This window comes from Accipiter gentilis, chromosome 8, assembly GCF_929443795.1.
Source record: "Accipiter gentilis chromosome 8, bAccGen1.1, whole genome shotgun sequence".
In the NCBI taxonomy this organism is placed as follows: domain Eukaryota; kingdom Metazoa; phylum Chordata; class Aves; order Accipitriformes; family Accipitridae; genus Astur; species Astur gentilis.
In genome coordinates, this window is record NC_064887.1 from 36,963,496 (window position 1) to 36,991,236 (window position 27,741).

At 50.2% G+C, this 27,741-nt stretch overlaps 2 protein-coding genes across 14 annotated transcripts in view; one reads left to right on the forward strand and one right to left on the reverse strand.

Moving 5' to 3' along the window:
- Positions 1-6,416: 6,416 nt before the first annotated feature.
- Positions 6,417-14,433, reverse strand: SEC22B (SEC22 homolog B, vesicle trafficking protein). The gene is made up of 5 exons (XM_049808680.1): positions 14,260-14,433; positions 13,848-13,957; positions 9,314-9,474; positions 8,836-8,982; positions 6,417-8,444 (listed from the first exon to the last, which is right to left on the reverse strand). Exons 1-5 carry the CDS (start codon positions 14,425-14,427, stop codon positions 8,290-8,292), a joined length of 741 nt encoding a protein of 246 aa, XP_049664637.1. The 5' UTR covers positions 14,428-14,433; the 3' UTR covers positions 6,417-8,289.
- A 323-nt stretch (positions 14,434-14,756) lies between these two features.
- The window catches only part of PACS2 (phosphofurin acidic cluster sorting protein 2), an 84,449-nt gene continuing 71,464 nt past the window's right edge, over positions 14,757-27,741 (forward strand). For 10 of the 13 annotated variants that reach the window (XM_049807834.1, XM_049807841.1, XM_049807835.1 and 7 more), the window contains exon 1: positions 14,757-14,959. In XM_049807834.1, the coding sequence (XP_049663791.1) occupies positions 14,832-14,959 (128 nt within the window). In that variant the 5' untranslated portion in view covers positions 14,757-14,831. Of the gene's footprint in view, positions 14,960-16,707; positions 16,734-19,290; positions 19,310-25,845; positions 25,895-27,741 lie in introns of those variants that run through there. The other 3 variants (XM_049807845.1, XM_049807846.1, XM_049807844.1) reach the window with 3 other exon arrangements.

Sequence of the window (27,741 nt, forward strand, 5' to 3'; positions counted from 1 at the left end):
ACATAGTAGAGGCTGGGAGGGCCTGGACTTGGATGGGCAGCACAGGTTTTGCAGCTGGGGAGGTGAGGGCCAAGCCACCCACGGCCACCCTGGCCAGGCGGGTTGCCCATGCCAGGAGGGAACGTGCAGGGCAGAGCGGGAAGGGGACAGGGGCAGGCGCCCCACTGTGTCCCCATGCTAAAGCTCCTCAGTTAGTTCCCCGCCATCCCCATGGGTCTGTCATTAAGCAATAAGCTGTTTGCAGAGGAGTTAAAAGTAAGTTTCAGCATTGCTTCGTCTTAAGCGTCTTGTTACAGTCCCATTAATAACAGGATATGCAAACAAGCAAAGGTTCATCACGCAGGCCACCCACTGGCAGAAGTGACCCTCCAGCCCTGCCGCACACCATCACACCCCCAGTTTTCCACCCAGAGATGACCAGTGGCCAGTGCTGGAACTGGAGGGCTCTGGCAAGATTTCCCGTAGTTTCCATCCGGTTTCCACCGTGCCCTGCGCCGCTTTGCCCAGGGAGTGTCTCAGCTGGGTGCGGGAGCCGAGCCCTGGCTGCCGGGGGTGGCAAGGGGAGGCAGGCAGGGTGGCAGGCAGGGTGCCAGCGCCTGGCAGAGGGTTGGGTGCGCTCCGGTGCTGGAAGCGATGCCAGCTGAGGGATTAGGAGAGCTGAACAGACTCCATATCCACAGTATTGCTAGTTAAACAGCCCCAGCAATTAGGGAAATCCTGGCACTTTGGCTGACAAAGGCAGGGAGATCAAGCCCTCTCTGCAACTCCATGTTAGGAGTCTCACTCCACAGTGATTTCAGTTGCCTGCTCCACAGAGCACCGGCACGCTCGTTTTGATCTCGGCGTGCGCAGACCACTCTCCAGCCCCAGCGCTCTTCAGGCTTCCTACCCCGCTGCTTCAAAGCCAGCCCCGTGTGCCAGCCCTCGAGCCATCACCGGTGGGTGGAGGTGCTGGGCTGTCACCGGCGATGCTGGGGTCCGGATCCCCAACTTCAGCAGGGCCCCCCCCAGGTGATGCTGAGCCAGCGGATCTCTGCAGACAGCGTGGCTGGCCGTGAAAGGGGGGTGAGGGTGTCCTGCCCCCCGCCTGTGCTCGCTCGGCTCAGGGAGGAAGCCCACGGGGACAGCACCTCCCCACGCCCCGTGTGCCTCATCGCTCTGCAACCAGGGGGGACGCTGCCAGGCAGAGACGTGCCCGGGGGCTCTGTTGTGCTCTCCCCAGCTTTCCTCGCAGAAGGCAAAATGTATTTAAACACTCTGAGGTGCTTTTTGGGTGTCTGTATGTGGTCGGTGAGTGGCTTAGCACTTCTCTTCCATCCCTCACGTTGGAGGAACCGCTGGTTTCACCAGCTTTGCGTCGGCTCTCAGAATAAATTGTGTTTTCTTGCAGTAACCTTTCAGTGACACTGCTGGTGGTTCAGGCATTCAGACCTCAGCTCGGCCCACATCCAAACGCCTGCCTTACATCCCAGCATTTTATACACCCAGATAAATGTTGCCTCATTTTTACCTGCCCCTGGTCTGGGCGTCCTTAGGACATGCTTGAGTCATATATCCCAGCTTTCTCTTTTGCAAAAAGGAGAGCTGGAATCCTGTTAAAATGGAAGCCGAAGGTATTTCATAGTTACAAGACGTCAGCAGCCAAGAGGTTTAAGAAAAACAGGAGGGAGAGAGGCTTCCAACAAAATCCTCGGGGCTGGCAGCCTTGTGCTTGCACCACAAATAGCTTGTCCTGTGGCTCATCTGCTAACTCTTAACATTCACATGACTTGGCTTATGCTGCGATTACCTTACCTGCCAGCTAGTCTCGTCTAAAAGAGAAGTGAAAAGGCATTCCTGCATCAAGCCCTGCAGGAATGCGCCAGACGCCCTGAGCCGCCTCTGCCTTCCCCGCTTAATCACCCGGGGAATTCGTACCCTCTGCCTTCCCCTCTGCCCTCGCTCTCAGCACTCCTGGGAGTATTTATATTGCGGACGGAGCCGCATAGCTTTTACCAAAGTTGGTCTGATGGACAGGGTGGCAGTGAAGCTCCCGAAATGCTGCTGGCTCTGGGCATGCGATGGAGCAAGAATTCAGTGATTCGTGGTCACCCTCCAGGTAGCAGCTGGTGCTGTGATGATGGCTGGCATGGTGGTACGGCCGTGACTGAAGTAAGGGGCAGCTGCTCAGCATCGCTCAGATCCGTCCTTCACTTGCCTTTTTTGGGTCTGTACCTGGGACTGGCTGCATAGATGGGAGCCTACAGCTCTCCCTCTTGATCAGCAGCCGCTGGGGAGATAACATCGGTGATTTGCAGCAGCCAAACACCCCGCTCCTCTCCCAGCATACCCCCAGCCCTTGCAAGCCACCTCTCTGGGCACCTCTCGCTGTGAGCTGGCCCCCCCGGGCATGGCCCCCAACACCTGTGGTCCCCATGTAGGTAGGGGCACAGGAAAGCAGAGCAGAGGTTTCTTCCTGCTCCTGTAGGACCCAGAGCCTGGCCTCAGTCACTGGCCGTGCTGTTACATCCCTCCCAGCACCAGGCAGGAGCCTCGTGCTGCTCCATGCAGCCTCCTCCGAGCCTTCTTGCCTCGATGGTCCCCTCCTCTCCCCAGGTGGAGGCTGGGGGCAAGATGCCATCAGAGCTGCAAGGGGCTCATGGCCATGCGTGGGGGACATGCAGCTCTGGGAAAGGTCCCTGGGAGCTGCGCACACCCCAGGCTCTGCGGGCTCTGGCACCACGGGGACCCACGCTGGTCCTGGCGTGGAGGACTCAGGTTCGCCGTGACTCCAGCAAGCACATTTAGTTCTGCTCCTCTATGCAAATCCTGTGTCTGCCGCCATTTTTGGGGGCCCCAACAGTGGCTGATGAGGAGGATGCCCTTTCCGCTCCAGGTGCTGTGCCGCGACGGAGCCAGGGAGTCCCTTTTTCAGCAAGTGTGGGCAGCGTGCCAGGGGAGCGGAGCATGCCGGGGCAGCTGGGGAGCACCCGCAGGGCCGGGGTGCTGCTGGGGGGATGCTGGGGGAAGGAAAAGAGAAAAAAAGCAATGACAGAGGAAACAGGTTTATCGTCTCTCTGCAGAGGGCTGGGGCTCAGCCACACGGGGTTTTCTGAGCCATGATTCAAAATCATGCCGGGCTCCTCCATGCAGCCGTCAGCCCAGAGAAAGCCCCGTGGCGGGGGTCTGGCAGCCCTGCTGGGGTGGGCACAGGGAGCGGGGACTCCCCAACTTCTGCTTTATCCCCTCCGGTGGCTTTGTGAGCTCAGACGTGACTGCAACCAGCCGGGAGCAGCCATGTGAGATGCTGCGAGGCTCAGCGCTGTGGGCACGGCCCCCGGCAAACCCTGGGGCATCCCTGTGCTCCCAGGGGACCCAAACAGTGCCCGAGCCACGGGAGAAGGGGGACAGGCTGGGGAGGGGAGGTGGCACGGCTGCTCTAGGGGAAGCAGAGCCTGGGACATGTGTGGGCAGATGGGTCGGAAGCTGTCCAGGAAGCGTGGGCAGAGCATCTGCGGCGGCGATGTTGTACCCCACATCTCCCCAGTGCCGGCTGCAGGGGCTCGGGAGTAGCCAGACCCCCAAAGGGCTCAGGTCTTGGGGGGAAACAGGGACGGAGCGAGGAGGCTGCCAGGGGCCAGGCGGGTGCCCTGTGTCCTTCCCTGGGGGTTGCCAAGTGCTCAGGGCTGGGCACCAGCCCAGCTGCGTCACTCGGGATGAGGTGGGGGGGACAGGACGGTTCAGGGGTGCGCTGGGACGGGATGTGGTGCTGACTCAGGCCCCTGTGGGAAGGCTGGTCCCGGCAGTCAGCCGCCCATGGCCAGCTGCCAAGCCCAGCACCCTGCCATGTGAAAAGCCTTCATTTTCGGGCAGCAGAAAATCAACATCCTTCTTTCCGAAAGGTCACCTCAGCAGCAATGCAGCAGAGCAAAGCGTGAGGAGAGGGGGGAGGAAGGCGACCGCCTGAGCCCCCTGGTCTGGCTCTGCTGGGCATCCCTCTCTGGCCCAGGTGGGATCGAGAGTCTGCCAGAGGGACAGAGCTTCTGTGGCCCCACAGCAGACCCCAAGGGAGGGAGAACAAGGACTAGGGTGCTCAAAGGCTGAACTCCAAGCCCTGTTGCCCTGGCCATTGATGCTCAGGCAGTTATCTGTTGTCAGCTGCCCCGGGCAGGCGCTCGCTGTGCCACAGGGATGCTGGCACAGCCCCCCATGCCACTGGGACGTTCACCCATGGCAAAGCAGCTGCCAGGAACCACCTGGGGTCAAACTCCCCCGAGGCTTCGGAGTAAAAGATGCTGAAAGTGGCGTTTTATGAAAAGCTGCCTGAAAGAGGGGTTTGTTTCCGAGTGTGAGGAGCTGGTTTAAAGTGGGGGAAGCAGCTGGTGCCCAAGTAAACACAGAAACCAAAACTTTGCAGCGCCTGAATGGCTGCTCCCAGGAGCGGTAATGGTGCAGAGTACGGCCGCAACCTGTGCCAAGTGAGACCTGGTTTATATTTGACACGGTGGCCGGAGCAACCTGCCAGCCTTCGCCATCCTGCCGCACTCTTCCTCTCCACAGTGCCGTGCCCCACCCATGGCAGGTTTGGCAGCGTCTGGGAACCCGCTCTGCCTGTCTCCTTTTGCCGCTTCACTTTTCAGACGCTCTGGAGAAAAAACCTCACCACCCAGCACCAGCATGCCCAGCAGCGTAAGCCACCCAGCGCAGCCCTGTAGTGGGCCAGGGTGGGCACAGCCACGCACGGTTCCTCCAGCAGGCACCATCCCCAACAGCAGCCTTGGCCCTGTGGACACAAGGATGCCCAGGGGTGCCTAGACCTGAGCTAAGCGGTGGCAGCAGCAAGCACCGCCAAAACCGACAGCTTTTCTGAACGATCACTCTTGTGATCCTCTTTTCTTTTGCATCCTGCTGCTCTCTGCCTATACCCCGTGCCAAGGGTTTCCCAGCAGCAATGGGCATGCCGTGGGGCCAGAGAGAGCCCAGCTCTGCCCCCACAAAGCCCCCAGCGCAGGGGGCTCAGGTACTGCAGAGGGGCCAAGGGCTTTGTGCTGCTCCCAGGTCCTGCTTCCCTTGCTGCTCCGCGTACGTCTGGCGTGGGACAGAAACTCTCAGCCTCTGTCAGGTTGAGGGGACCAGGCGCAGGAACCAGGGGGTGCCTGGTAGGGAAACCTGGCAGGCAAAGGCTGCTCCAGAGCCTCTGGAGGCAGACGGGCAGCTCAGAAACAGAAATGAGATGGGTGTCGGGTAGGAGGTGACTCGGGCAAACACCCTGCTGGAAAGCATCGCCATCCAGCTCGGTTGCAGCAGCACAGCCTTGCGTGGCACAGTCCAGGCTGGAGCCCTCGCAAGCAGATCCTCGGATTCATGGGGAAGCAGCCCAGGCCCAGCAAAGCTAGGGGTCTTTGCAGAGGCCAGGGCATTGCAACAAGGTGGGGGTCCCCTCAGGAGGAGCCCCCTTCATCTTCCCAGCTCTGGGCACGGCTCTACACCATGCACCAGCTCCGTGCAGGCACTGCCATCTGCAGGCAGCGGCTCCGGGGCCAGCTCTGGGCCTCTGCCAGCAGCAAGAGCACAGCACCGTGACTCCTGAGGGAAGCAGCAACCCAACCCCTACAGTCACCCATACCCAGCAGGACTGCACCCTGCACCCACCCCTCGCTGCTGCACACCAGGGCAGGGAGCCACATCCCTGCACCCACATGTGCTCACCCAGCCCAGGCTCGAGCAAGCTGAGCTGTTGGTTAACACGTGGAGAAACCAGCAGTGGCTTCTCCGCCCCAAGCAGCCGGCAATGGGACCAGAGCAACTAACCTCATGCCTGGCTGCCCAGAAGGTGCAGACAGCCCCCAGCAAAACAAAACTCAGCCTATGCCTCCCTTGTACAGAGCATTGGCGGCACATCTGCCCTGTACACGGGAGGAAAAGGGGGTCTATTTGAAACGCAATAGAGTTACCTATACAAGTGCTCCTTGGAGCCCCATGCTGGCCTGTGGGAGCAGACTTCCTTGCCTTCCTCTTCTTTAGGCAAGCAGCAGTTGCAGCTCTGTGCCCTGTTAATACTGACACACACAATAGGGGACACATACTCCACTCCTAGTTTGTTCTGCTTCACACGAACAGCATTGCCACAAAACTGCCCCATAAAAATCTGCCCATGCACCCACGAGGCTCTGCCCATGCTAAGGTGGCTGCCTGCCCACATCCAACAGGCAGAGACACGTGCCAGCAGGGAAAGAGACCACTGCTATAACTAAAGTATAGTCTCTCTGCCAGAAAATGGCCAAGAACATGTTTTTCAACTACTTCTGCCTCTAAAAAGGAGTCCTTATCCTAGGTGTCTTCAGCTATGGGGCCTTTACCCTCCTGTATCCCTGGAAGGAAAGAAAGCATCCTCTGAGATCACAGAAACAAGACACGGGAAACTCCACGCTGCAGAGTGGATTTTTCAGAAGCGTTTATTTCACTGCTGACACAGGCTGCAGTAGGCAACTGCTCACCCAGCTGCCCTTTGCTGCAGAAGCATCACTCCCCTCCAATCACGACAATCCACATATGGTTGGTGTCTGCTCACCTTTCAGAACCTACATTCCAAGACCTACATCACTGGGATATTCACCTGTTCGGGACACCACTTAAAAGGATTAAAAATAATGATAATAATAATAAAGCAATCTACAAAGTAACACTTGGAGGCATCATGCAGAAACCAGATGATTTTAAGACTACATGGCAGATCAGATTTGCTAGGTTTATTGGACGAGTGCTAACTGCTTCCCTGCCAGTCCAACACAGCGCCAAGCTGGGGTGTTCCCAGTTAGGACAATAGCTCTGTTCCCTACCAGTGGCAGGAAACATTTCTAGGTCACAGCTTATACTTCCAGAACTACACAAGATTATGTGCTTGTAAAAGGTGCCGGGGAGTCCTGAAACTTCCTTCTGTGACACTGCCTGCTTCCTACCAAGTGGCAGACACTTGAGTGCAGAAGAGTGCCTGAGCTGTGAAGTTTCTTTTTTCTCTTTTTTTTTAAAAATAAAAACAAAAGCTGACTGGTAAAATGTTATTCTTAGCACAGGTGGACAAAAAAATTTAAAAAAATTACATTACACTGGAAGTCTATAGATTGGCCCATAAGAGAGAAGTAGCTATATACTATTGCCCCACAACAAGTTTTTCTTCACCTACAGTTTCAACTTCCCAAGTGAGGTAGGGAGAGGGTGACCACATGAAAAAAAGGTGGTGTTTCCAACAGATTCCACTGTTTTTAAGTTATCCTTTTGAATCCTTCATGTAAAGTTGAAGTGTTTTTTAAGGAAACACTGCTTTTTCTTCACAACATTCAGAGTTTTGGGTTTTTTTGGTTGTTTAGGTGGGGGAAAGAGGGAGAAGGAAAACAAGCATCCCAGAGATGAAATGCTGGCAGTTTTGACACATTTTGGAAGGAAAGCACAGTTATGAAAAGGAAGGAAATAATGTAGTGAATCTGCAGATAGAAGGGGAAAAAAAATACAGAGTGCTGACATAGTTTGCACTGTGCCCGCTCCAACAGCATTGAATTACACACCCTGTTCACACGGAAACATACTGTCATACACAGCTGTCAGGAGAGGGAAAGTAGACACTTAACAAACGTGTAGTTTAATTTTATAGGAATTGGTAGTATAGAAGCCTTTCATTGCCCCTCCTAGTACTAGACAGAATGTATTTTAAGGCATAATTTAACAACCATTTCTTCCTAAAGCAATTTAAAGTGTAACAAGCCAACGTGTCAGACACAGATAACTCAACAATAGCTATTCTGACAGAGATGAAAGCTATTATATGTACAGTGCAGTATTTGCCTTCAAACAGGGGAGTCTTGTCTTTAAAAAAAAGAAAAGAAAGAAAAATAACTGCAGACCCAGATTCTAAAAAAAGCAAACATTGCCAACACAAGGAATGTTCATTAGAGTCCAGTTCCCACTAGAGCTACTCAATAGGAGGACGTACAACGTGATTATGCTAAACCGCACTGATTGACTGTTCCCAGAGCGTGCCCCCGGGAGGTGGGGGGCAGAACCATGGGAGGCCAAACTCTGCAGTACCCTAGTGCAAACTGCCTCAGAGGAAAAGCCTGTAGTCAACAAGCCTTTACACCTATTGTTAGGCTTCACTAAGAGGTGTAGTAGTCAGGTGTCACCTAACAATTTCAGGACACTCCCATAAAGGTGATGGTCCTGTGTGGATTCTAATGCACATCCCCCGTGAACAGTGTCCTGCACACATACACCTGCCAGGCTACCGACTTTCCCTCTTCTGTGGCTGCAACTGGCTCACAGCCACCAGAATCTCACATAGACGATCAACATGATAAAAAACACAGCTACTGCTGCAAGTTTGGCGTAAGTGGAACGCATGTTCAGATACTTTGCATCCTGACGGTACTTCTTGGACAAACTGGACAAGCTGTTGGCCTTGGAATCCAGAGCTGTTAAAGGGAAAGGGGAGAGAAGTTAATCAAGATTAACCCAACCAGATGTTCCCCAAATGTTACATTAACTGAACAAGTTTCTCTGGAGCAGCTGGAAGCGCAGCAGTTTCACGCGGCAGCAGGCCCTGTACCTGTCTGCACTCCTCTAGTGCTTATCCTGCTGGGATGAGAGCTACTCAAACTGGTGAGATGCTGATCTTGACCAAAATAAGCACCAGTACCTGCCAGGTGCTTTAGGATGCAACTGATCCAATCGAAACACCCACCGAGTCCATTGTTTTTTCAGGACGTTCAGGAATTAGCAAGTCTTTCCCTCCACTATGCTCTACCCAGCCAGCTGACTGAGGGGACAAGGAACCGTATGACAAGTATCAGCTATTCCCTGTACCTGAAAGTGCCTCTCCTCGCTGTAAGACTTCCTCAATGTTGGCCACCATAATCCTCTGCACATCCTGCAGCTCTGTGTTGATGGAGCCCAGGTTCCTCCTCGCCCGGCTATCAATGTAGAGCTTCTTGGTTTTCTGTATGTAGGTATCTGGAACAAGAAGGGGCTATCAAGAGGTAATCTCACCTAACGTAGAGCAGCCCGGCTGCTGAAGGAATGGGAGCACTACTGAGACAGCCAGCAGACTGCATGTAAATATTCACTGGAGCAAGGCCAAGAGACTTAAAGCAGGAAATCTGAATCAAAGGACATTTACCATTTCCCTACCACTTCTCTATTCTCTTGCTTAAAACACCCATTTCTCTAGGGCCAAGAAGAGGCTGAACTGTCAATTCCATAGCCCAAGCTAGAGAGGATCCTGTGTCTGCTGCTCCCTCCCTGCAAGAAGTTTCCTAACTAGCCACAAGTAGAGGGACCTCACCAAATTCAATGAAGGAATAGGGCCTGGAGACTGTTGGCACCTTCTTGCCATGCTGCTCATCAAACTCTGAATGCAAGTCTTCCAGATATGCAAAGGCCAGTTTCTTGGGGAATGCAGCTTCACACAGGACCAGGTAACACACTCCTTTCTCAATGATGTAGCTAAAAGAACAGCAAACAGAGCATTAATCAAACAATTTTGAATGTATGCTATCAAACACCACCCTGCATACCTTTAATCCTATAACGCAATGAGAACTGGGTACAGGGACTTCCAGCTTGCCACATCTCGATCAGGTGTAAACCTTTCTACAAAGTAATGGCTTATTTTTTCCTTTATCTAAAATAAATTTTCCTGTAGCCCCAGACCTTACACCTGTGCCAACAGCCCTGAACTTTGACTTTACCAGAACAAAAGTTGCCCTGTGAATATCATTAGCTTAACAAAATACCAGCAACAGAAGTGTTATAATTTTGGAGTAAAAAAGGGAGGACACCCTCCCTCCCATAGTCAGAGGGAGGCAAGCACAAGAAAGTTTGCCAGCAGAGTAAAGGGGAAGGTGGCCAACACAGCTCTAAGACAATGCAGCACAGCCACGTACCTGAGGCCCACAAATGGGAAGCTCTGCCCTGAGATTAGGGGACACACAAGAATTTGGTTTCAGCATGCTAAAAAAACCATCCAGTGACTGCCAGCTCCTGCTTTCCATTTTGGAGGGCTAGCTATCCCCTTCCCTGCCAACACCAGGCTGTTGGTGGGGTTTCGCTACCCACATGCATGATCCGAAATGCAGCTGGGGAAAAATATTGGTGCTAAATGGGTTCTGGTGACTTCCCCTACAGCTTTGCCATGGGTAAGGATGACTGTGCTACCAGCTCTTCGGCTGCAACGTGAGGCGCTCCAAAATGTACGTTGGAACAGGATCTGCTATTGCTGTGCAACACTGCTTGGTTTGTTCTGCAGCTGAATGCGCAGAGAGGTTCTCTTCTCCTCCCACTGCCCCATCCCCATTACATCTAATTATTAGTTGTTCACAGAGGTTTAGTGCTGACCTTGTTTCAGTGTGAGCTCCAGTGCCTCCATCAGCACTGAGAAGGGCCCTTCATTATAATTCAGCTAAAAAGCATACTGAAATAAGGGATAAGATAGAACCAATCTTGAGATTTAGGCTTCGCTACAACTGTCTGCTGCTGCACATTCCCAACTACATTTTCTTCCTCGTTTAGCCAATAGAAAAATAAAGACAACAATATTCCCACCAAAACCAAGAGAGTGGAGACAATAGATAGCCCTGCATACACTTTTGAATGCTTATCTGTATTATTCAGGGTAGAATTTAAATGCTACTTTTATGTTACCTTCCTTTGACTTTCTGCATAATACCATTATGTAGCAGTCTAGTTAGCATAAAGATTAACAGTGTATTAAAGAATTGACCCAGTCACGAGGGCACTGTAGTTAAATAAGTAGCTTAAAATTTTGTTAATAGCTGCATCAGGCTTACAAGACAACTTCTCCCTCACACTGTTTTTCCAGATAGCCCCAACAGGTCCAAGGGCTTTGAATTAACCATCCTCAACTGTTTCTGAGCTCAGGAATATCCATTTCTCCTGCCTCTATATGGCCTGTGTGCAAATTCCACCAGCCTTCAAACAACAACCGACCCATCCCAACCAGAAGCAAGAAACACCAGTTACTATAATCCATTCCACAAGTGTGCCCCCATGAGCCCATGCTTTTATTCTTTTTTATGTCCCTCAGCTTGGACTGCATCAGTGTGTAAGACTAATCCTACAGTAGTACCTCATGCCTCTGTTCTTCCCTTACCCTTGGAAACCTGCTTGACAGCTTGGAGTTGCTACAAATCATCACCCAGGGCTTGATTTATCTACTGTCATGAACAGAAAGACTTGAAAAAAAAAATCTTTTCAAATAAGGAAAACTCATGTTGACATAAGGAAAACTTCTGTACTCTGGATTTCTGCACACGGAGTACAGCCAGTAGGTTTCTTATAATTACCTTGGATTATTTTGAGAAAGAAAAGCTTTATCCTGGTAACAGTGGCAAAGGCCAAGGGTTGTTTTCAACATGACAGGTAAGAACCACTTCAGCCATTCATCAGCCAAAGGTCAACTACTGACTGACAGCACAGCAGACTCCATCAGTGTTTCTGTACCTGCACAGCCATGTACACCGAGTGCTGTAGCTGAATGGGTGACACAGCTTTTGGAGCCAAAGTCTAAATATTATATTTGACAGAAATTATCTCAGTGGTCATAGTTTAAGCTTCACATTTCAGCAAGACTAGGCTCTTCTCTGAATTGATCAAGCTAAAAATGTTCAGCACTATCCGTAGCCACACTTGTAACTGTCATTCCACAAAATGCTCTACCCTGGTTTGTGCTGCCCTCAGCAGTCAGAGCTCTGATTTGGCAGAAAAAAATGGTGTGCTGCGTTAATGAACAGCATGGCCATCAGTCAGCATTATTTTACACTAAATCGCAAACTCCCTGATTTCCTCCCCTTCCTGTACTGTTATCTCAGGAGGTTTTCTGATCTGAAAGTATTCTTTTCATATAGGTCCTGCCTTAATGTCCCATCTTAAAGGAGGCAGCAGTTGAGTGCTTTAAAGCAGCTGTCAATTGCCTGTGGAACTTGTCTAACCTAACTAACTCAACGCAGGAGAAACACTCCTTTTTCCTGCTCATCTGACAGCCAGGTAACCTGTCTGATTCAAGACAGCTGTCAAAACATGAGCTTGCTCAAGTCCTCCCGCCTTGTCAGAACCAGTGACATGACAGCCACCATTAAGAGCCTTTGATTTCCTGGGCACTGTAAGTGGCACAGCCTTCCCAGACGTCGCTCTGCTTGCATCATGGAAGCAAGACAAGAAGGGATTTACTATGATCTACACAGACTCTTTCCCACAGGATCTACACAGACTCTTTCTCAAGGCTTCACTGCCAGTGGAGTTACACCCCTGTAGTGCCATGGAAACATTTAAACCCAGAGTTTTTAAATTCTAGAAAGTTTTAACTTCTAGAAGGAAGACAATACAGTGCAGCCCTTTGCAGTTAACTCTGGCAACAACACCCAAACACAACAGTAGATAGGGATGGCCAGTCTATTTTAATCAGGGCTATCCTCTGACCACTATAACTCCCTATCAAAGGCAACCAGAAGCCAAAAGAAAAAGGATTAAAAAAAAAAATCTTGTCGCAGTTGATGTAAGACAACCACAAGAAAAGTTGTCCTCAAAACGTCATGGCTTTTGCCAAAGATTGCCCTTCCAAAAAACTCCTGTTCCTGTCTTTTCATGTCACTGAATCTCTGAAGAAAGGCACAGGGCAGGAGATTTGCTAAAGGGCCCTTGTTATAGAAACAGAGACCTAAAGCCAACCTTGCCCTGCATTCAGAGGCTGTCAGCCACTCACCCAGACATAAATGCACACCCAGTCACCAGGGCTGGGGAATTGAGAGGGATCCTGCTGCTGGCAGTGCAGCAGAACTAGTGCCAAGCATGGGAAACTTTGGTGCATGGCTGGCAAAACTGCACAACTCTGCCCTGGTGATCTCAAGTGGCACCTGATCTCAGAGACTTCTAACAATTTTTTCTGCTAATAGCATATTTCTGATTCTTGACAAGATCTTGGGCTTAACTAAATTCTCAAGGATTATTCTGCTAGATAATTACATGCCATGTAAAGAAGCATTTCCTTTCTCAAACATAATCTTGCTCTCCTGCCCTTCACTGACTGTCGCCTCTTCCTCTGTTTACTTGCCTTTCCAGTTCCCTTGCTATTGATTAGGGAGTAAGGATGTGTGACCCACATTCTCTGTAAGTTTTCATTATTTTATATTCAAGTTCCCTTGTTAGCGTACTGCCGGAGAAAGCCAAAAGTGCTTTTAAGCTGACAGTTTCCAAACAGTTTAGGAAATTAATTAAATACACCCAACACATTTGGCAAAAATAAGACTGAATCTACCAGATGAGAGAAAAAAGTTTGTCAGATATTAAGGAAATAATAATATTAAAAAAATTAGATGCTCCATGTGCTTCTAACACATGAAGCTAATGCATGAAAAGACACACCCTCATGGGATATTCAGAGAGGGAAATCTTGAGCAAGAGGAGCTCGCAGTGGTACCGCCAAACTGCTTTTACCAAGAACATCACTTTTGTAAAAAGACAAGACACAGGACACACAGAAAACACACTGAAAGTATCTTAGAGGGTGCAAACAAACAGAAAAGCCTTAAAGGGAACAGACCCTACACTGTTTTCAGCAAAGGCAGAACTATGAACCTGGCTGAAAAACAAGCGCCAGACAGCAGTGTACCAAGAAGTAAAAACTCACATGCTCTCCACTCCGAGCAGCTATTACACTTCAGCTAGCAGGGCAGATAGTTCAATAACTCACCCTCTCTCAGGCAGCCCAATTTCTAACAAATCCTCACCCTGACACAGAAGTGCCTTCACTTATTTCCATGGCAGCAGAAGCCTGTTCCCCCATCATGCCTACAGATACTTACTGGAAAGCCATGGCTCCCGCTTCAAGAGTACATCTCGTGGGGGACTGCTCGTTCAGCTTGCGGAAGAGCTGCTTCGCTTGACTCTGGTACTGCTGTAGATCGCGGCCTGACTGAGAAGGGAGGACAGGTGGTTGGGGGCGGCTACTACGGGAGAAAAACCACCCGCTCTCAGGCGGGGGGGCCCCGGGAGGGGGTGGGGGGGAGCCAGGCTCAGCCCGAGGAGAAGCAGCTGCCCCCAGCAGCACGGAGACGTCTCTCCACCTCCCACCCGAAACCGCTGGGCGGGAAATGCTTGCGCTCAACTAGTGAGAGGGGGCTGCGAGGGTCGGGCTAGGCCGGGTCCCCGCCCGCTCCTCACCGACACGCCGAGGCGGGCCCCCCGCCCGCGCCCCCCGCCCACGAACGGTCCCACCTGCTCGTCCTCCTGCATGGAGGCGGCCAGCGGGAGCCCGTCCGCCACGCGGGCGATCATCGTGAGCAGCACCATCTCCGCGGCCCCGCTGCGGCCCACCCGCCGCTCAGACCCGCACTCGCCGCCTGCCCCTGCCACGGAGCTGGCCGGAAACTGCTGCTGCAACATCCGGTCCCACCGCCGCCAGCAGCACGGGCACTTCCGGCCGCGCGCCAGGAAACCGCCCGGGCGGTAACACGACCCCGCCACTAAGGGGCCTCAGCGGGAGAGGGAGAGGGAAGCACAGCAGACCCGGGCGCAGCCACACCCCCTTCTGGCCACGCCCCCTCATCGCAGACACGCCCCCTGCACCGGAGCACCGCCCACCGACAAAGCCACGCCCCTCTGGTTTAGCCCCGCCCTAATCGCATCCCTATCCCGTGGCTCCGCCCCACCGAGCCCCCCACCGTGATTTAGCCCCGCCCCATCGGGCCCCGCCCCCTCACACGTGACGCCCCCCCCGCCGGGGAGGGGCGGCGGCGCAGGCGGCGGCGGCGGCGGCGGCCCGGTGGGCGCGCGCCAGGCCAGCAGCCATGGCGGCGGCGGCAGAACGGAGCCGCCTCAGCTTCCCGGGCGGTGCCGGGGCCCTGGGGCGGCCCGTGCCTATGAACCTTTTCGCCACCTGGGAGATCGACGGTTCCAGCCCGAGCTGCGTCCCCAGGTAACGGCGGGTGGACCCTTCCTCTCAAGCGGGCAGTCCCCGGGGCCTCGCGGCTGGGCGCGGGCCTCCGACCCGCGCCCAGCCGCGAGGCCCCGGGGGCTGCTCCCTCAGTCCCCCTTTCCCCTCAGCTTTGCGGTCCTTCCCTCCGTTTCAGGGTCTCTTCCCTCCCCTTCGGGGTGTCCCACCCCTCACCATTGCCACAGCGGTGGGCTGGGTTCCCCCTACCCCTTCAGTGGGTTTTGGGGTGGGGGTGGGGATGCAAGGATCCCCCGACCCTAAAAAGGTGGGGGGGTGCTTCCCTCTCCACCAGGTCTGTGAGGGGGTCATACTATGCCCCCCCCGCCCCCCCCCGCGTTTGATTGCCCCCCCTAAAAATCTGGTGTGGTGGGTGTGTTGGTGGGTGGGTTTTGGGTGTCCAGCTCCTTCTGAGACCGGGTTGTGCTCCCCATGCCCCATTATCCTGTGTGGGGTGTCCTGTTAATGGGAGCTTTGCCTGGTAAATGCCCCATGTCAGTTGCTTCGAGGTGGGCATCAGTTTTTCTTCTGTTAGTTTTTCACCTGCTCCCAGTCTCGAATCTTTCCCTGCCGCTGTTGTGTGTGTATAAACACGCAGATGTGATCCCTGCCTGCGCTTTTTTTAGCCCGCATGGGAGGGATCCCTTTTAGTTTTTATAAAATTTGTGCTTTTCAAGTCTGGCTTTAACAGAATGCCTTTGAGGATTTAAACGTGCCGAAGATGAATCTTTGAAGCGCTCCTCTTTCTCTCTCTCTCTTTTTTTTTTTTTTTTTTTTAATGGGGACACAGCAAGTGAGCAAAAAGGGAACAGAGTCATCAGGCTGACCTCACAGGAATGTAAAGCTTTGCAAGCTTTGCAACCCCCCCAAATCCCACTGTCTTCTGTGCTGTCCAGATAGCAGGCTGGACTTGATGGCAGTGGCCCCTGTCTTGCAGGGCTAGCAGCTTGCTCATGGGACTAGTAACTATCTTAGCTTAAACATTACCCACAGTCATAGTGCTTTGACATCGTGAGCAGGAAGATATAGCATGGGGTAGAAGAAAACCTGAGTCCTGCAATTGCAGATGATCTTGGTTTATAATAGCTTATCTGTGCTGACAGTGCCTTGGTATCTGTTGGGCAGCAACTTTCTGTGCTTGTGTCTTGTTTAGCCTTTCTTCTCTGCAGTGGGAGGTCTTGGAAGGGGAGTAGCACCAAGGGGAATGCGCCCATCTTCAAGGAGTCCCTCTGCTGCAGAAGGAGTTGCCTGTGTAGGAGGAGCTGGAGAACAGTTGGTGCACTTTTGGTTTTTTGCACTTGATTCCAGTGCAGTTTGCATCAACCCTGGTGGTGTACAGAGGACTCGAAGGCCTTCTTGTAATGTCATTTTGAAACCTGTTCTCTCCATTGCACCCTTGACCTCAGGAAGATGGTTGGGTTTCCAGCTCATCCAACCTAGTGCTCGTTAAACTGAAATAAAAAAGAAATGTCCGTCGCTGTCAAGGACTTTTAGTTCTGCATTATCATTTATGCTGATACTTGCAGATCTGAAAACAAGCTCACAACATAGCTTACTGTTTGCAAATCTGTAGATGACCGGAAAATGCAGTGTAAGGACACTGGCCTTGCCTTGATATAGTAGGGGGTGGGGATGCATCTGCACAGGACTTGGCATTTAGGGTGGATCCTGGGTGCTTGAATTGCATTGGGCAGGTGGGCACCAGATTGCAGGCAGCTGGTCGAGGGGCCAGGAGGAATCTGGGTGATGCAAAGGACGTGTGGGTATCTGGGCAGGTGGGGTAGAACTGGGGCTTGAGGGGGAAATTTTGGAGTCACTGAAGCAAGCTGTGAAGCAGGGGCTGGTGAAAGTGCTCAGATTGCATGCCCTGGGGCCTGAGGCATCAGTGAGAGAGTTGGGGCAGTTAGGACCTTCTAGGAACATAGCTTTTGCATGAGGGAGTTTGTGTGTGGCGGTGGGTCCCTCTGGTTTCAGCCCTGTCGGTGCCATCGCTTTTGCTTGCTGTTCCTGGATGCCCTTTTCTCCTAGAGCCCGGGGGGGATAAGCTGACAACCAGCTGCCGCAATCCGGCCGCTGCTGACTGACTGAGCAGGTCTTTCCACAGCCCTGCTGGACCTGGACTGCCCCACATGGGCTCGGCAAGCGTGCAAGGGCTGCGTACGGGGTGCAGCGTATGGCAGGTCTGCAGTTGTAGCTGTGGGTGCCAAGTGTTTTTTTTGTTAATCTGAAGTGAAGTCGGGAGCAGCTGAGGTTGCAGCTTCTGCAGTGATTTTAGTCTGATTGCATGGTGAGGTGTGTGCTATGCTGCATGTGCTGGGCAAACAATTCTTTAGCAGCAGTGGGGGGGGCAGAGCCTGGACACTCAATTCTGTTGTTTCTAATAATTTAACATCATGTCTTGTGATGCTACATTGGATCCATGCTTTGCATTTCATTACAGTCTTTGCAACAAACCTCTCTGTCAGAGAAGGCAGGGGTTTGAAAACTTTTAGGTTATATTACTGCCTCTGTATTTTAAGTTCCTGTTGTAATGATTTTTCCTGTGGCACAACAGCATTTAAGATTCTTTGTGTTAAAGCGAGAGAGACTGGGATGAAAACCGTTCTGCAGGGGAAACAATTTTCAAAATGAGCTTGTTGTTCAAGCAGACATCTGTTGGGACATGAAAGGAGGATGTGGAGGAGAGTGGGCCTTAGTGTGTGGTCAAGTGCTGTGGAAAAGCCTTGGTGTCTTCTGAGATTTCTACCAGTTACAAGTTCCCCTCTGGGTTTCTGTTGACAGGATAGGCCTTCCTAGTTGAGAAGAAGCTTGAACTTGGCAGAAAGTCAGAGGATTCGTGGGAGAGGGGCATGTGTCTGGGGAGGGAGCATTGCTTCCTTCCCTTTTCTTTTTGGTACAATAAATCTTACCCCATTCCTAAACCGTTTCTCCTACAGTAAGCTGGAGCAGGAGGGGCTGGGAGGAAGCAGTGCCTGGAGCAGCCTGTGCTTGCATTGCCCGAAATTGTGTGGGTGGGTGTTGAGGTGGAGGGCCTCATGTGGCTGTGGTGTATGCTTCCCAGATGATGGCTGAGAACTGGACTGTAGGAGGGAGATCTCTAAAGCACTGCTCTTCCACGCACTCTTCTTTGGCGGGTGATGTACTGAAAACCCATTCAGCTTGGGTGGGGTGTCAGTAAAATCTGGAAGACTGCCTTGGTGCATCCATGGAGTTTCCTTGTGTGAAAAGGCTGTGTCTAAATTTAAGGGAGAATAATAGTGAAGAGTCATAGTGTTGTTCTGCAATTGTGTGTTTTGAGTGAAACACAAGGTTAGGTGGTGTTTTGCACTGGTTTGCCTTTCTCCTCTGCCATTCACAGAAATGATTTTCTGATTTCTTTCTTGAGCACATGTAGCTCCTGGGGGTTTTGACTATAGTGCTTCTGAAATGCAAGTACTTTCTTTTAGTCATCCCAGAAATGTGACTCAAACTGTCTCACTATCTGGGTGTAACCGCTACATACCAGAAGGGAGAGATGCCTACCTTTTTCTGCTGTTTCTTTCTTCTGTGCATTGAAATATTTTCCTTTGAGGAAGGTTACATTATACGCAAAGTTCTCCCTACTACCTGTAAAAACTGAGTGTGATCTTCTTGCTGCATGGCTATGAGAGAATCAACACTTTCTCTCTCAGTTTCCTCACACTGAAAAATAAGAATTATTCTGTGGATTTTGTTGGTGTTTTTCTTTCCAGTCTGTTGATGAAGCTGTGGGTGTGAATGGCAGGATGCAGTACCGTCCCATCTTGAAAGAACCTCGCGAGGAGATGGCACCATGGGCAGGCTGTCTACAGGAAGAGTGGTCTTGAGGGGAAAGTTTTGTTGGAAGGGGGTCTGCTGGAGCAAGAGAAGGCAAGGGTTGGTGCTTGCATTCAGAATAGGTTTTGTTTTAGGCTACTGCCTTAATTGTCACATACTTGAGAAAGTTCCTGCTAAGCTTTGAATGGTAAAGTGAGGTTGAGTGTATTGAAACCAAACTGCACATGGAGCAGGGGTGACTTGGTATCCCTTGGAGATATGAAGGAAGCCTGTGGCACAGACCTGGGAAAAGACAGTGCTGGAGATCTGAGGTTGTTTACCAGGCACTGCCTGACCATTTCTCATGTCAGCGCACCTCTGTAGCTTGCCTGCTGGATGAGGAAACATGAAGGAAATCCATGTGCATCCCCTGGACTCAAACAAGAGGTTGCTGGTGCAGAGGTGTTATTGCTCAGCATGCTGCGGGATGGCCTCAAAGCACGTGGACTTTCACACTAGCCCTGGTGCGGACATCCCCAGGGGCAATGGAAACTGATTGGGGTGAGGCTGCAGATTCACAGCAGCTGAGTGGATCCTAACAATTTGTTCATGCCTCGGGCTGTGTGCTCCTCTCCCTGTGCCAGCTCCCATCTTTCACTGGTCTGTCTCCCTGTTGGGTTCCTGTAGAATAATGAGTCGCAGTGGTTTGCAGAGGGTTCTGCAAGCGTGTAAAGGTAACAGCAGGGATGTGTGACCAGGAGGGATACCGTGAGGACTGCTGGGGCATGGAGCCACTCCAGCAATCAGCATGTTTGCACCCCTATGTGGTGTTAATTCCCTCTCCCAGCTGAGTCCTGAGGGGGTTGTGACCTGTGTGATGTCCATGGCTGGCTGTTCTCTGTGAGGTTTAGCTGCAAACGCACTTGGAAGGGGGAGGCTTTGCCCCTTGGTACAAAGGACGCATGCCTACACTGGGAAAGGGAACTTCTCTTGGCCAGTGAGAGAATGTTCTGACCTGGCTTGAGCAATGTTGATACGCGCTGTGTCAACAGAAAAAGGTGGATGACTTGCTAGAGTAATAATTATGATCAGGTGATGCTACATAATTAAAAATGCTGATTAATTCATGTAGGGAGAGATGTTAAGTTAAATGTATCTTAACCTCCTGATCTAATGGTATGCTAACATTTAGGAGAGAACTTTTGTTTGTTAGGATAACTGCTGGCACGTGCATTGGGAGCTGACTGTAGATTTTCGGTACATTTGGAACTAGGAAAATGTCTAATTACTCAGATGACTAGGTACGTTTCAGAAGTGCTTATTTGGAGGCTTTGTTTTGACTTTGTTTGAATAGCATGGAATGCCTAACATTTTACCAATGAAGGAAATTGAATACAAATGAGCGCACAGGATAGGCTTTAAAAAAAAAATATCACTAAGCCAATGCTGAATATGAGATGCATGAAGAAAAGCATCCACAACTGAGCAATAGAGATGAAATGCTTGGGGTAAAGCACAGTGGCCAACACCAACCCCTTTATTCTTAGGGCTAGGAGATCCTATTTCTCCTCCTTAGTCTTTGTGGAAGGGATCAAGACTAAAATAACATTACTTCAGGCAAGATCAAGTGATCCCTTGTGCTCCCCATGTAAATCCTATCACAGCAGTTACTAAGTTTGTCACTTTGTATGATACTACTGAATGTAATTTGGACTCTTGTATTCAGTGGAAAAAAATTTCTGTCTAGAGGCTGAGTGGTTTGTTGGAGTCAAACTTCCAGTTAGACCTATTTTGAGTTGTCTTTTAGCTGACATAAGGTGAAGCTTGTGCATGTCAAGAACAGTCCTGAAAAAGTGTTAAAATCTCGAAGCTGTTAGTGAAAGGTCTCTGGATGGGATAGTGTGTGCTTTTCATCTGGATGCTTTGCACATGCCCAGTGCAGAAGGGCGTTGAGAGTGGAAGGAAAGGGCTGCTCTTTCAAAGGGCCTCTTTCCTTGCCTTCCACCAAGTGAAGCTGCCAAAGAGACCTTCCCCTCATGTTCTCTGGCAGGTCTGGCCCATGCTTCTTCAGCCCTGCATGGCGGGAGGTGACCCTGCAGCTGCTTTGTCCAAGAAATAAAAGCTCTGTTGAATGGAGCCGTTGATAACTCCACCTTTCATCAGCTCTGAGCATGCGGGTGATTTCGGTGGCAAGCTTGTGGCTGTATCAAATTAACGATGAAATGATTTGCATAATAGATTAATCAACCAGCAACAAAACGTCCCTCTTTTCTGCCAAGAAAAGAAAAGCAACAACTCGGCTGTTACAAGAGGCCATTATGTTCCTTGCAACCCTTAATCTTTCTTTTTCCAAGAGCACTTCGTGTTTTGGCCTCGCGCAGGAAGCTGGCCTGCTCACTGGCTTTATTTGCGTCACATCTTGGCAGCTTTTTCTGATTCTTTTGGGCCAAATTTTGCCACCATTATGGTGACCTTCTAGGGAGGGTATTTCCTATGGAATTGGTGGCTGGCTGCCAAACAACTTTGTATTGCCAGGTCCTCCATTAGTCTTCGCCTTTCCATTGACTTACTAAAGAGAGTGAAATTCCTCTGAGCCCCTCATGCTCCTTCAGAACTGCCCCATTTCCCTGGGAAGTCAGGGAGCAGGAGGGCGAGGGGGAGTGGGGAGCCTCAGAAAGTGTGTAACGGTGAGTGGGCAGGAACTGGTCACTGTATTTTATTTTTCCTGTGTTTCTACCTCCCTATAAGCCAGCAATATGAATTTCCTAACCAGTATAGTCCTCCTGTGGCTCCAGATGTGACATCTGCATGTCCTTCCTTGGTAGAAGAATGCCACCTCCCAAACAGTGCTGGGGGAGTTTTATTCCGAATGGATCCTAACGTGCAGATGATAAGAGGCTTAACTGCCTAATTGAATGTGATAGCGTGAAGCTCCTCTCATGGTGAGATTTAATTGGATTATGGTACTGTACAGTGATGTGGAGGCTTGCAGGGCATGCAGCCAGCTTCACAAGGAGAGAGTGGATCCTTGCTAATCACTCATTTGTTTGAAACAATTAATTGCCTGGAGAGCTCTGACGGGCATGCAGCAGCCAGTGGCCTTGGAGGAGGGATTCCTCAAAAATGAGGGTTGTTGATGACTACTGGATGTGTAGACCCTGCCCTTGGGTCAGTGCAACTGTAGTAGAGGGTCTGCAGATCTACCTGGTGAGCCCGAGTCTGGGGAAAGGAGGAGGAGATGAGCTCTTTGTGTTTGGAAAACTAGATGTGTGGGCCTTCTTGATGAGTACTGGAGTCTGGAACCCTTTTCCTCCTCTAGAACTACTTCAGCATTTCTTGTAGCGCTTTGCTTGGCTGTGTCACTTGTCATGAGCTGTGCCTTACTTCTGAGGTGGCCTGCTCATTCCTTCTCATCTAGCATCTGTGAGTCTGCAGGCCAGTCTGGCTTGAAGTGCAGTTTTTGGCAGGGCAATAACTACTTTTTATCAGGAGCTCAAATGCCAGTGTTGGACCTCCCCTGCTCCAGTGAGAAGGCAATCTAATTTTTAAAGTGTGCAGCAAAAATAAAAATCAGAGCACCTTGTATGCTGTGAAGTTTGCTTGGTGGAGGCTCTCATGCATCTAAACTAGAGCTGGGGTCTGCAAGCCACAAAGTGTGCTGTTGCTTGCCTGGCTTGGGACAGTGCATGGTGGCTGCTGCACCTTTGCAGCACCTGTGTTTTGGGTGCAGCTCCTGGAGGCTGCGTGCTTTGTTGAAGTAGCTGTCTGCCTGAACTGCCTGAGTGGCTGTTCTTTGGAGTTCTTGCACTGAAAGTAAGAGTGTTTGTTTTACTGATATTTCAAAAGAGTTTGAAATCTGAATGATTGCTTAGATCTTATTTCAGAAGAGTTGTCAAGGAAAATAGCATTTGTTCTCCTGTAAGCAGGCAGATTAGCATAAAACATCAACTTTGATGTTGTGCAGCAATGTGCTCCACATCCATAACCTCTGTGCTGGTTTGGAGAGTTAACCATCTCATAGATCTTTGAATGTGCTGGGAAATGCCCCCAAGGATGGTGTGTGTCATTTGGGCAGGGAGCAGCACATGGACACTGGAAGGTTTTGATCAGCTCCTCCTGTTTCCTGCAGTGACTCATCCAAAATGTATTGGGGTAAAGTAAATAAATGTGATCACTTTGCTGTTGCTGGGAAATCGTAGTTTAGCCACATTTTCCCCAGTGCTCCAAGATGTGTGGGACCTCCTCAGATGCTCTGGTTTGGTCTAAAGATAAACCAATTCCCCTTTGCTGCTCATTCATCTTTTTGGCCGTCAGGTGCTCTGAAGCTTGTAGGAGGTAAGTGGAAGGGAGTAGGGAAGAGGGAACACTGGTGTTTTACCAAAACCTGCATAGCTTGCAGGTCCTCCTGGGCCCTGGGGAGGTAGTTTCTTCTGTTCTAAAAATTGAAAAAAGGAACAAACCTGGTGATCCAGGGTTGATTTTTCTAAGTGTGTGTTGCTGGTGCTGGGGAGAGGTGGAAGTTTGAAGGTGTGAGGCTGTAAAGGAGTTGGGGAATCAAGTGTGTGGCTGTGTGCAGGGTGAAGTGAAACATGTTTTCACTGCTCAGCAATATACTTTATTTTGCTGTTTAAAAATCTGAACGAAGACACTGTCTCCTTCCATCAGATCCCTTTGCTCTGTTAAGCTTGACTGTTCCAAAATCCTTCCCTGCTCTTCTTACTTTTCTACAAAGCCAATGTAGTGTGAGGGCTTGCAGGTGCTCCTCGCTGCTGGTAAGTAAATGTCATGTGCAGGAGAGAGATTCCTAAAGGGATCTTCACCTCTGCAGGGAAACACATGGAGGGCTGCAAATGGAGAGACATGGGAAAGCCACAGTGCTTGTAATGCCGTTCTGGTTTGTGTTTCAAGCGTTTCTAGTGCAGGGCTCTCATTAGTGGCTAAAATGAGCTACAGTTTGCACATACACTTGTCTGATATGTATTTCCCAACAGGCACTAGGCCAGATCTAGATATAGAGCAGAGAATAACCCCCATCAAGAGATTCTTAGGAAGCCTTATCTATATATAGTCTATATAAGTCTGTATCCCCTTTCTGCTGAGAGGACAATCTCTGCCTGAGGAACATGGTTAATGCAGATATACCCCAGCTTCTGAGAACCAGGCAAAGGTCCACCAGTATCTCATCTGCTGTGTCCTGTGTGAATGATCCCTAACGTGTCCTGGCTTCTGCAGCGGTGGGTTGCAGTGAGGAATTCTGTCAAGGGCCCCAGCTGCACTGCTCTGTGCCGTGACCATGCTGTTGCAGCAAGCTGGTGACATGCTGCTGCGGCCAGCTAGGCTTATCCTCTGCGGGAGCATGCAGCAGCCGTCAGCTAGAGGGAACAGCTGTGAAGGCTGGGGCACATTGTCTGTGTGGAGCTGATGATGCCTGCGCCTTTGGCGCATGTTGGTCTGTTGGGCACTTTCCTTAAAGCAGAGAGATTGTAGCTTGGCAGCGACTTGTCATGTAACAGCTCTTGTAGGATTTTTATGCCAGTGCAATTCCCTTTCTTGCAGCTGCTTACCAGGGTGTACCATGAAAGGAACCTGCACAGACATACTGCTTCTTCTGGAATGAGAAACAATTTGCAGTGCTCAGCCCACCTGCTTCATCCTATTGCAGCAGGGAAAATAAAAAAAAAAAAAGGCACTAGCAAGTGCCTTAGATCAGAAGTGGGAACACACAGCGAGGTGGACAGTGCTGCTCTTTCACGCACCAGTGTGGTCTCCTATTAATTTATGTACAGGTGCAGTTTCACAGTTAGGATGTCTGAGGCCATTCCCAGTCAGCCTTCCTTTCTATATTGTAGGCAACTTTTTCCAACCGGTGCACCATGGGGTTTCATAGCTGCTGAGGGCCAGCCACAGAGGAGTACAGCCTTCTTTCTACTGCAGAGAGTCTGCTGTCCACCTAGCATTTTTGCAGTGCGTCCTGAAACCGAATAAGTGAGAGTCCAGGGAGCTTTGTACCGGCTTGAAATGTTAGTCCATGAATAGCTCGTGAGGTTCTGTTGGACCTGCTGAAGGCATGGCTTCTCCTTGGATGCATTTGAGTCTGGGATTGTGGGTCTAGAACAGCCCCATTTTCCATGCTGGAGATGTTGATTCCTTTCTCTTGTCTTTTAGGGAGCTGGTCTGGCAGCATAACACTTAACCCTGTTCAGGCTGGAACCTTGACAAGACGTGCTCTGCCTTTCCTAAGCCCATGAAAGTCATAGGGCTGTTGGAGGACATCTCCTTGCACACGTTTTTACAAATATAGCAGGATCGTTTGAGGTCACTCAGTCTTGAGTTTCTTCAGGGAAAGCACTCTTCAGCTGGAGGCTGTGCCAGAGCTAGATTTGACTGCCTCTGGAGGGGCTGTTCTGAAAATGGGTGTCTGTAACATGGGGTCTAATCTCAAGACAATTCTGCAAACTTTCTAGCTCATCAGATACGCGTGCAGTCTTTATTTCACCTTGTCACGTGTGTCCTGATTTCACTGCTGCCTCAACCATGTGAACTCAGTGGTTCGTAACGGGGACAGGGACATTACCATTCTCAGCAGAGCAAATGTAGTATCCATTTCCCGGCTGTGGGGAGCCAGCATCAGGCCTCTCTACCTTTTTACCATTCCATCTGTGCAGCGGATAGTTGTGGGTGTAAGACACAAGCATTTACCAGTCCTCTGCCTGTTACAGCAAAGCTCCAGTAGCTCTCTCACTGAAGGGCTCTTTTTCAGATGTGCATGGAGCTGTGTGTACTGTCCTGACACTCTGTAGGTAAGGTTATAGCTAGCTTTTACCAGCTCCACTGAGGCTGATGTGTCTGGTGGCTCTTTATAACCTACCTGCTTAGGCTGCTGCTTGCCAGCACCTTTTGCCTTGTGCCAGTGCAAGCATTTGAGAGTTCACATGGTAAAGTGGACCAGGGCAGGATTTAGGGAGTAGAGGTGAGGAAGTGGGTTGTTTCAGTTGGATGAATTCTCTGCTGTGCTTTGCTGCATGATGGTCCTAATGCTTGTGCAGGCAGAGTGTGGGGATGACGGAGCAGGTAACCCATTTAATCTAGTGCTGCTGCTGGAAAGTCATCAAGTGGAAGCAATAAGTGGTTCTGCATGCTCCCAATGTACGTACCACATTTCTAATTTAGCAGAGCTTCTCTTTAGGCTGGGGAAATTACTTTTAATGACTGTGGGAGGAGAAGTCCAGCCCCTTGTTTAGAGGCTTGTGTTTTAGCTGCCTGCTAGAAACCCTGGGTGGTCCAAAGTCTTGTGTGTGTTCTTCAGCTTGGGGCTGCTATTGTCAGAGCTGTGGAGCAGGTCAAGGGGAAGAGATGGTTGAGGTGGAGGTGGTCTTTCCTTCTTTTGGGCTCTCAGGGGAGCTCTCTGGTGGGAAGGTTTTGAGAGCTAGGCTCTTTGCAAGGAGATTGTCAGACAGGGGCTTTCTGACTTGAATAATTGACAGTGTAACCAAAGCTAGTGGAGATTGTTGGGGATGTAACTGAATCCTTCACACCGATTCTTATGCAAATTCAAACATGTGGTCCTGGTTTCTAATGGGACACCTACAAATACAGCTGGCTCCATTCAGAACGCTGCATTCGTGCGCTGGATCTTTAATTGCTAATGACTTTATAGTAAGAGTGTGAGTTGCAGAGCTGCATCTGTAACAGTTTCTCAGTGCCGCTTTTACCTGTACGCATGGAAGTTTCCCTGTAGATTTTACGTAAGTGACCTGTGGAGATTCTGGCACGTGGTTTGCTGTGTTTGGTGCTGAAACTGTCCATTGCTATTCTGCTCTGGTTCAGTAGCAAAATGAGCTTGAACATTTCAGTACTGTTTTCTTCGCTGATGTGTTGGGGCTCATTGAAGGTAAATTAAATGACCTTGAGTTCTGCAGAAAATAATTTGGTGTATTTAACACTGAGTGCAAATAATCTTAAGTTTCTACCCAGTAAATCTATAACTGCAAGTTGATGAGCACATTTGATATTTTGGGCTCCAGGGGGAGATTGGTGTCTGCAACCTCCTGGCATAGCTTCAAAATTAGGCTTTTTTTCATAAATGTGCCACATGGTAATGGAGTAGTTGGTCAAGACCATGTGAGCTTAATTTCTTTAAAATATAAACAGCCTAGAAATGTTTGTTTATGTACAAAATATCCAGTCAGTGACTGTAAGCTTTTCCATGTTTCTACAAGAAATGAAGGCAATTATATAATAAGCAAAGATTCATATGGCTCAACTTTTCTCCCATCTGGCATTAGTTAAATTGGTGTTTTCATCTGCATGACCTCTTGGGGTGGGGAGAAACAATGAAAACAGAAAACACAGCTGAAAAAGACCTTCCTAGGTCACCTTCTAGCCCATGTAAAGGCTGGAGCAGCTCCACTGAACAACCCCTGATAGCTGCTTGGGGAAGTGACTATTCTCCCTCTGCCATGGTCCATGTTACTGGGTAGGTATTGTAGGAGTTTTAAAATGGTTGGTTTTAATTGACCAAGGACTTGCCTGTCCTGTATACAGTCCTTCCCCAGTGTATAAATTTATATTCAGACTAAATAGATTAACTACAGCAGGAAGAGCTTCCTTCTTAAAAGAAAGCTATTGTTAGAGCATCACTTATCATAAATCTCTAGTACTTATAATCCTGCTCTCCTCCCATGGCCCTTTCCACCCTCCCATCTGCCTGCTGATTTACAGTTTGCAGGGTCTGCAAACAGGTTTCTTAGGGCTGTCCTGCAGCCTTCTTCTGTGGTCTCTTCCTCTCGGATGGGCAATTTTCAGTGTCAAAAGGATCCTTCCAAAACGTCCCCTTCCATGAAAATACACTTGCATGCTTTCTAACTGGTAGAAAGATGATATGCTACTTTCCCGATCAAGTTGCACCCACTGCCTTAAAATGAAGAATTTGCAAGGAAAGCTGAGAACTGCAAGAACTGGATCATATATATTTCATGTTGCTAGTGGCTTGC

Coding starts and splice junctions, on each gene's coding strand:
- SEC22B (XM_049808680.1), bottom strand. CDS start 14,427: ATGTTGCAGCAGCAGTTTCCGGCCAGCTCCGTGGCAGGGGCAGGCGGC. Junction 13,958..14,259: donor CCATGCAGGAGGACGAGCAG/GTGGGACCGTTC, acceptor CTCCCTTCTCAG/TCAGGCCGCGATCTACAGCA. Junction 8,983..9,313: donor CTATTCCTTCATTGAATTTG/GTGAGGTCCCTC, acceptor TTCTTGTTCCAG/ATACCTACATACAGAAAACC.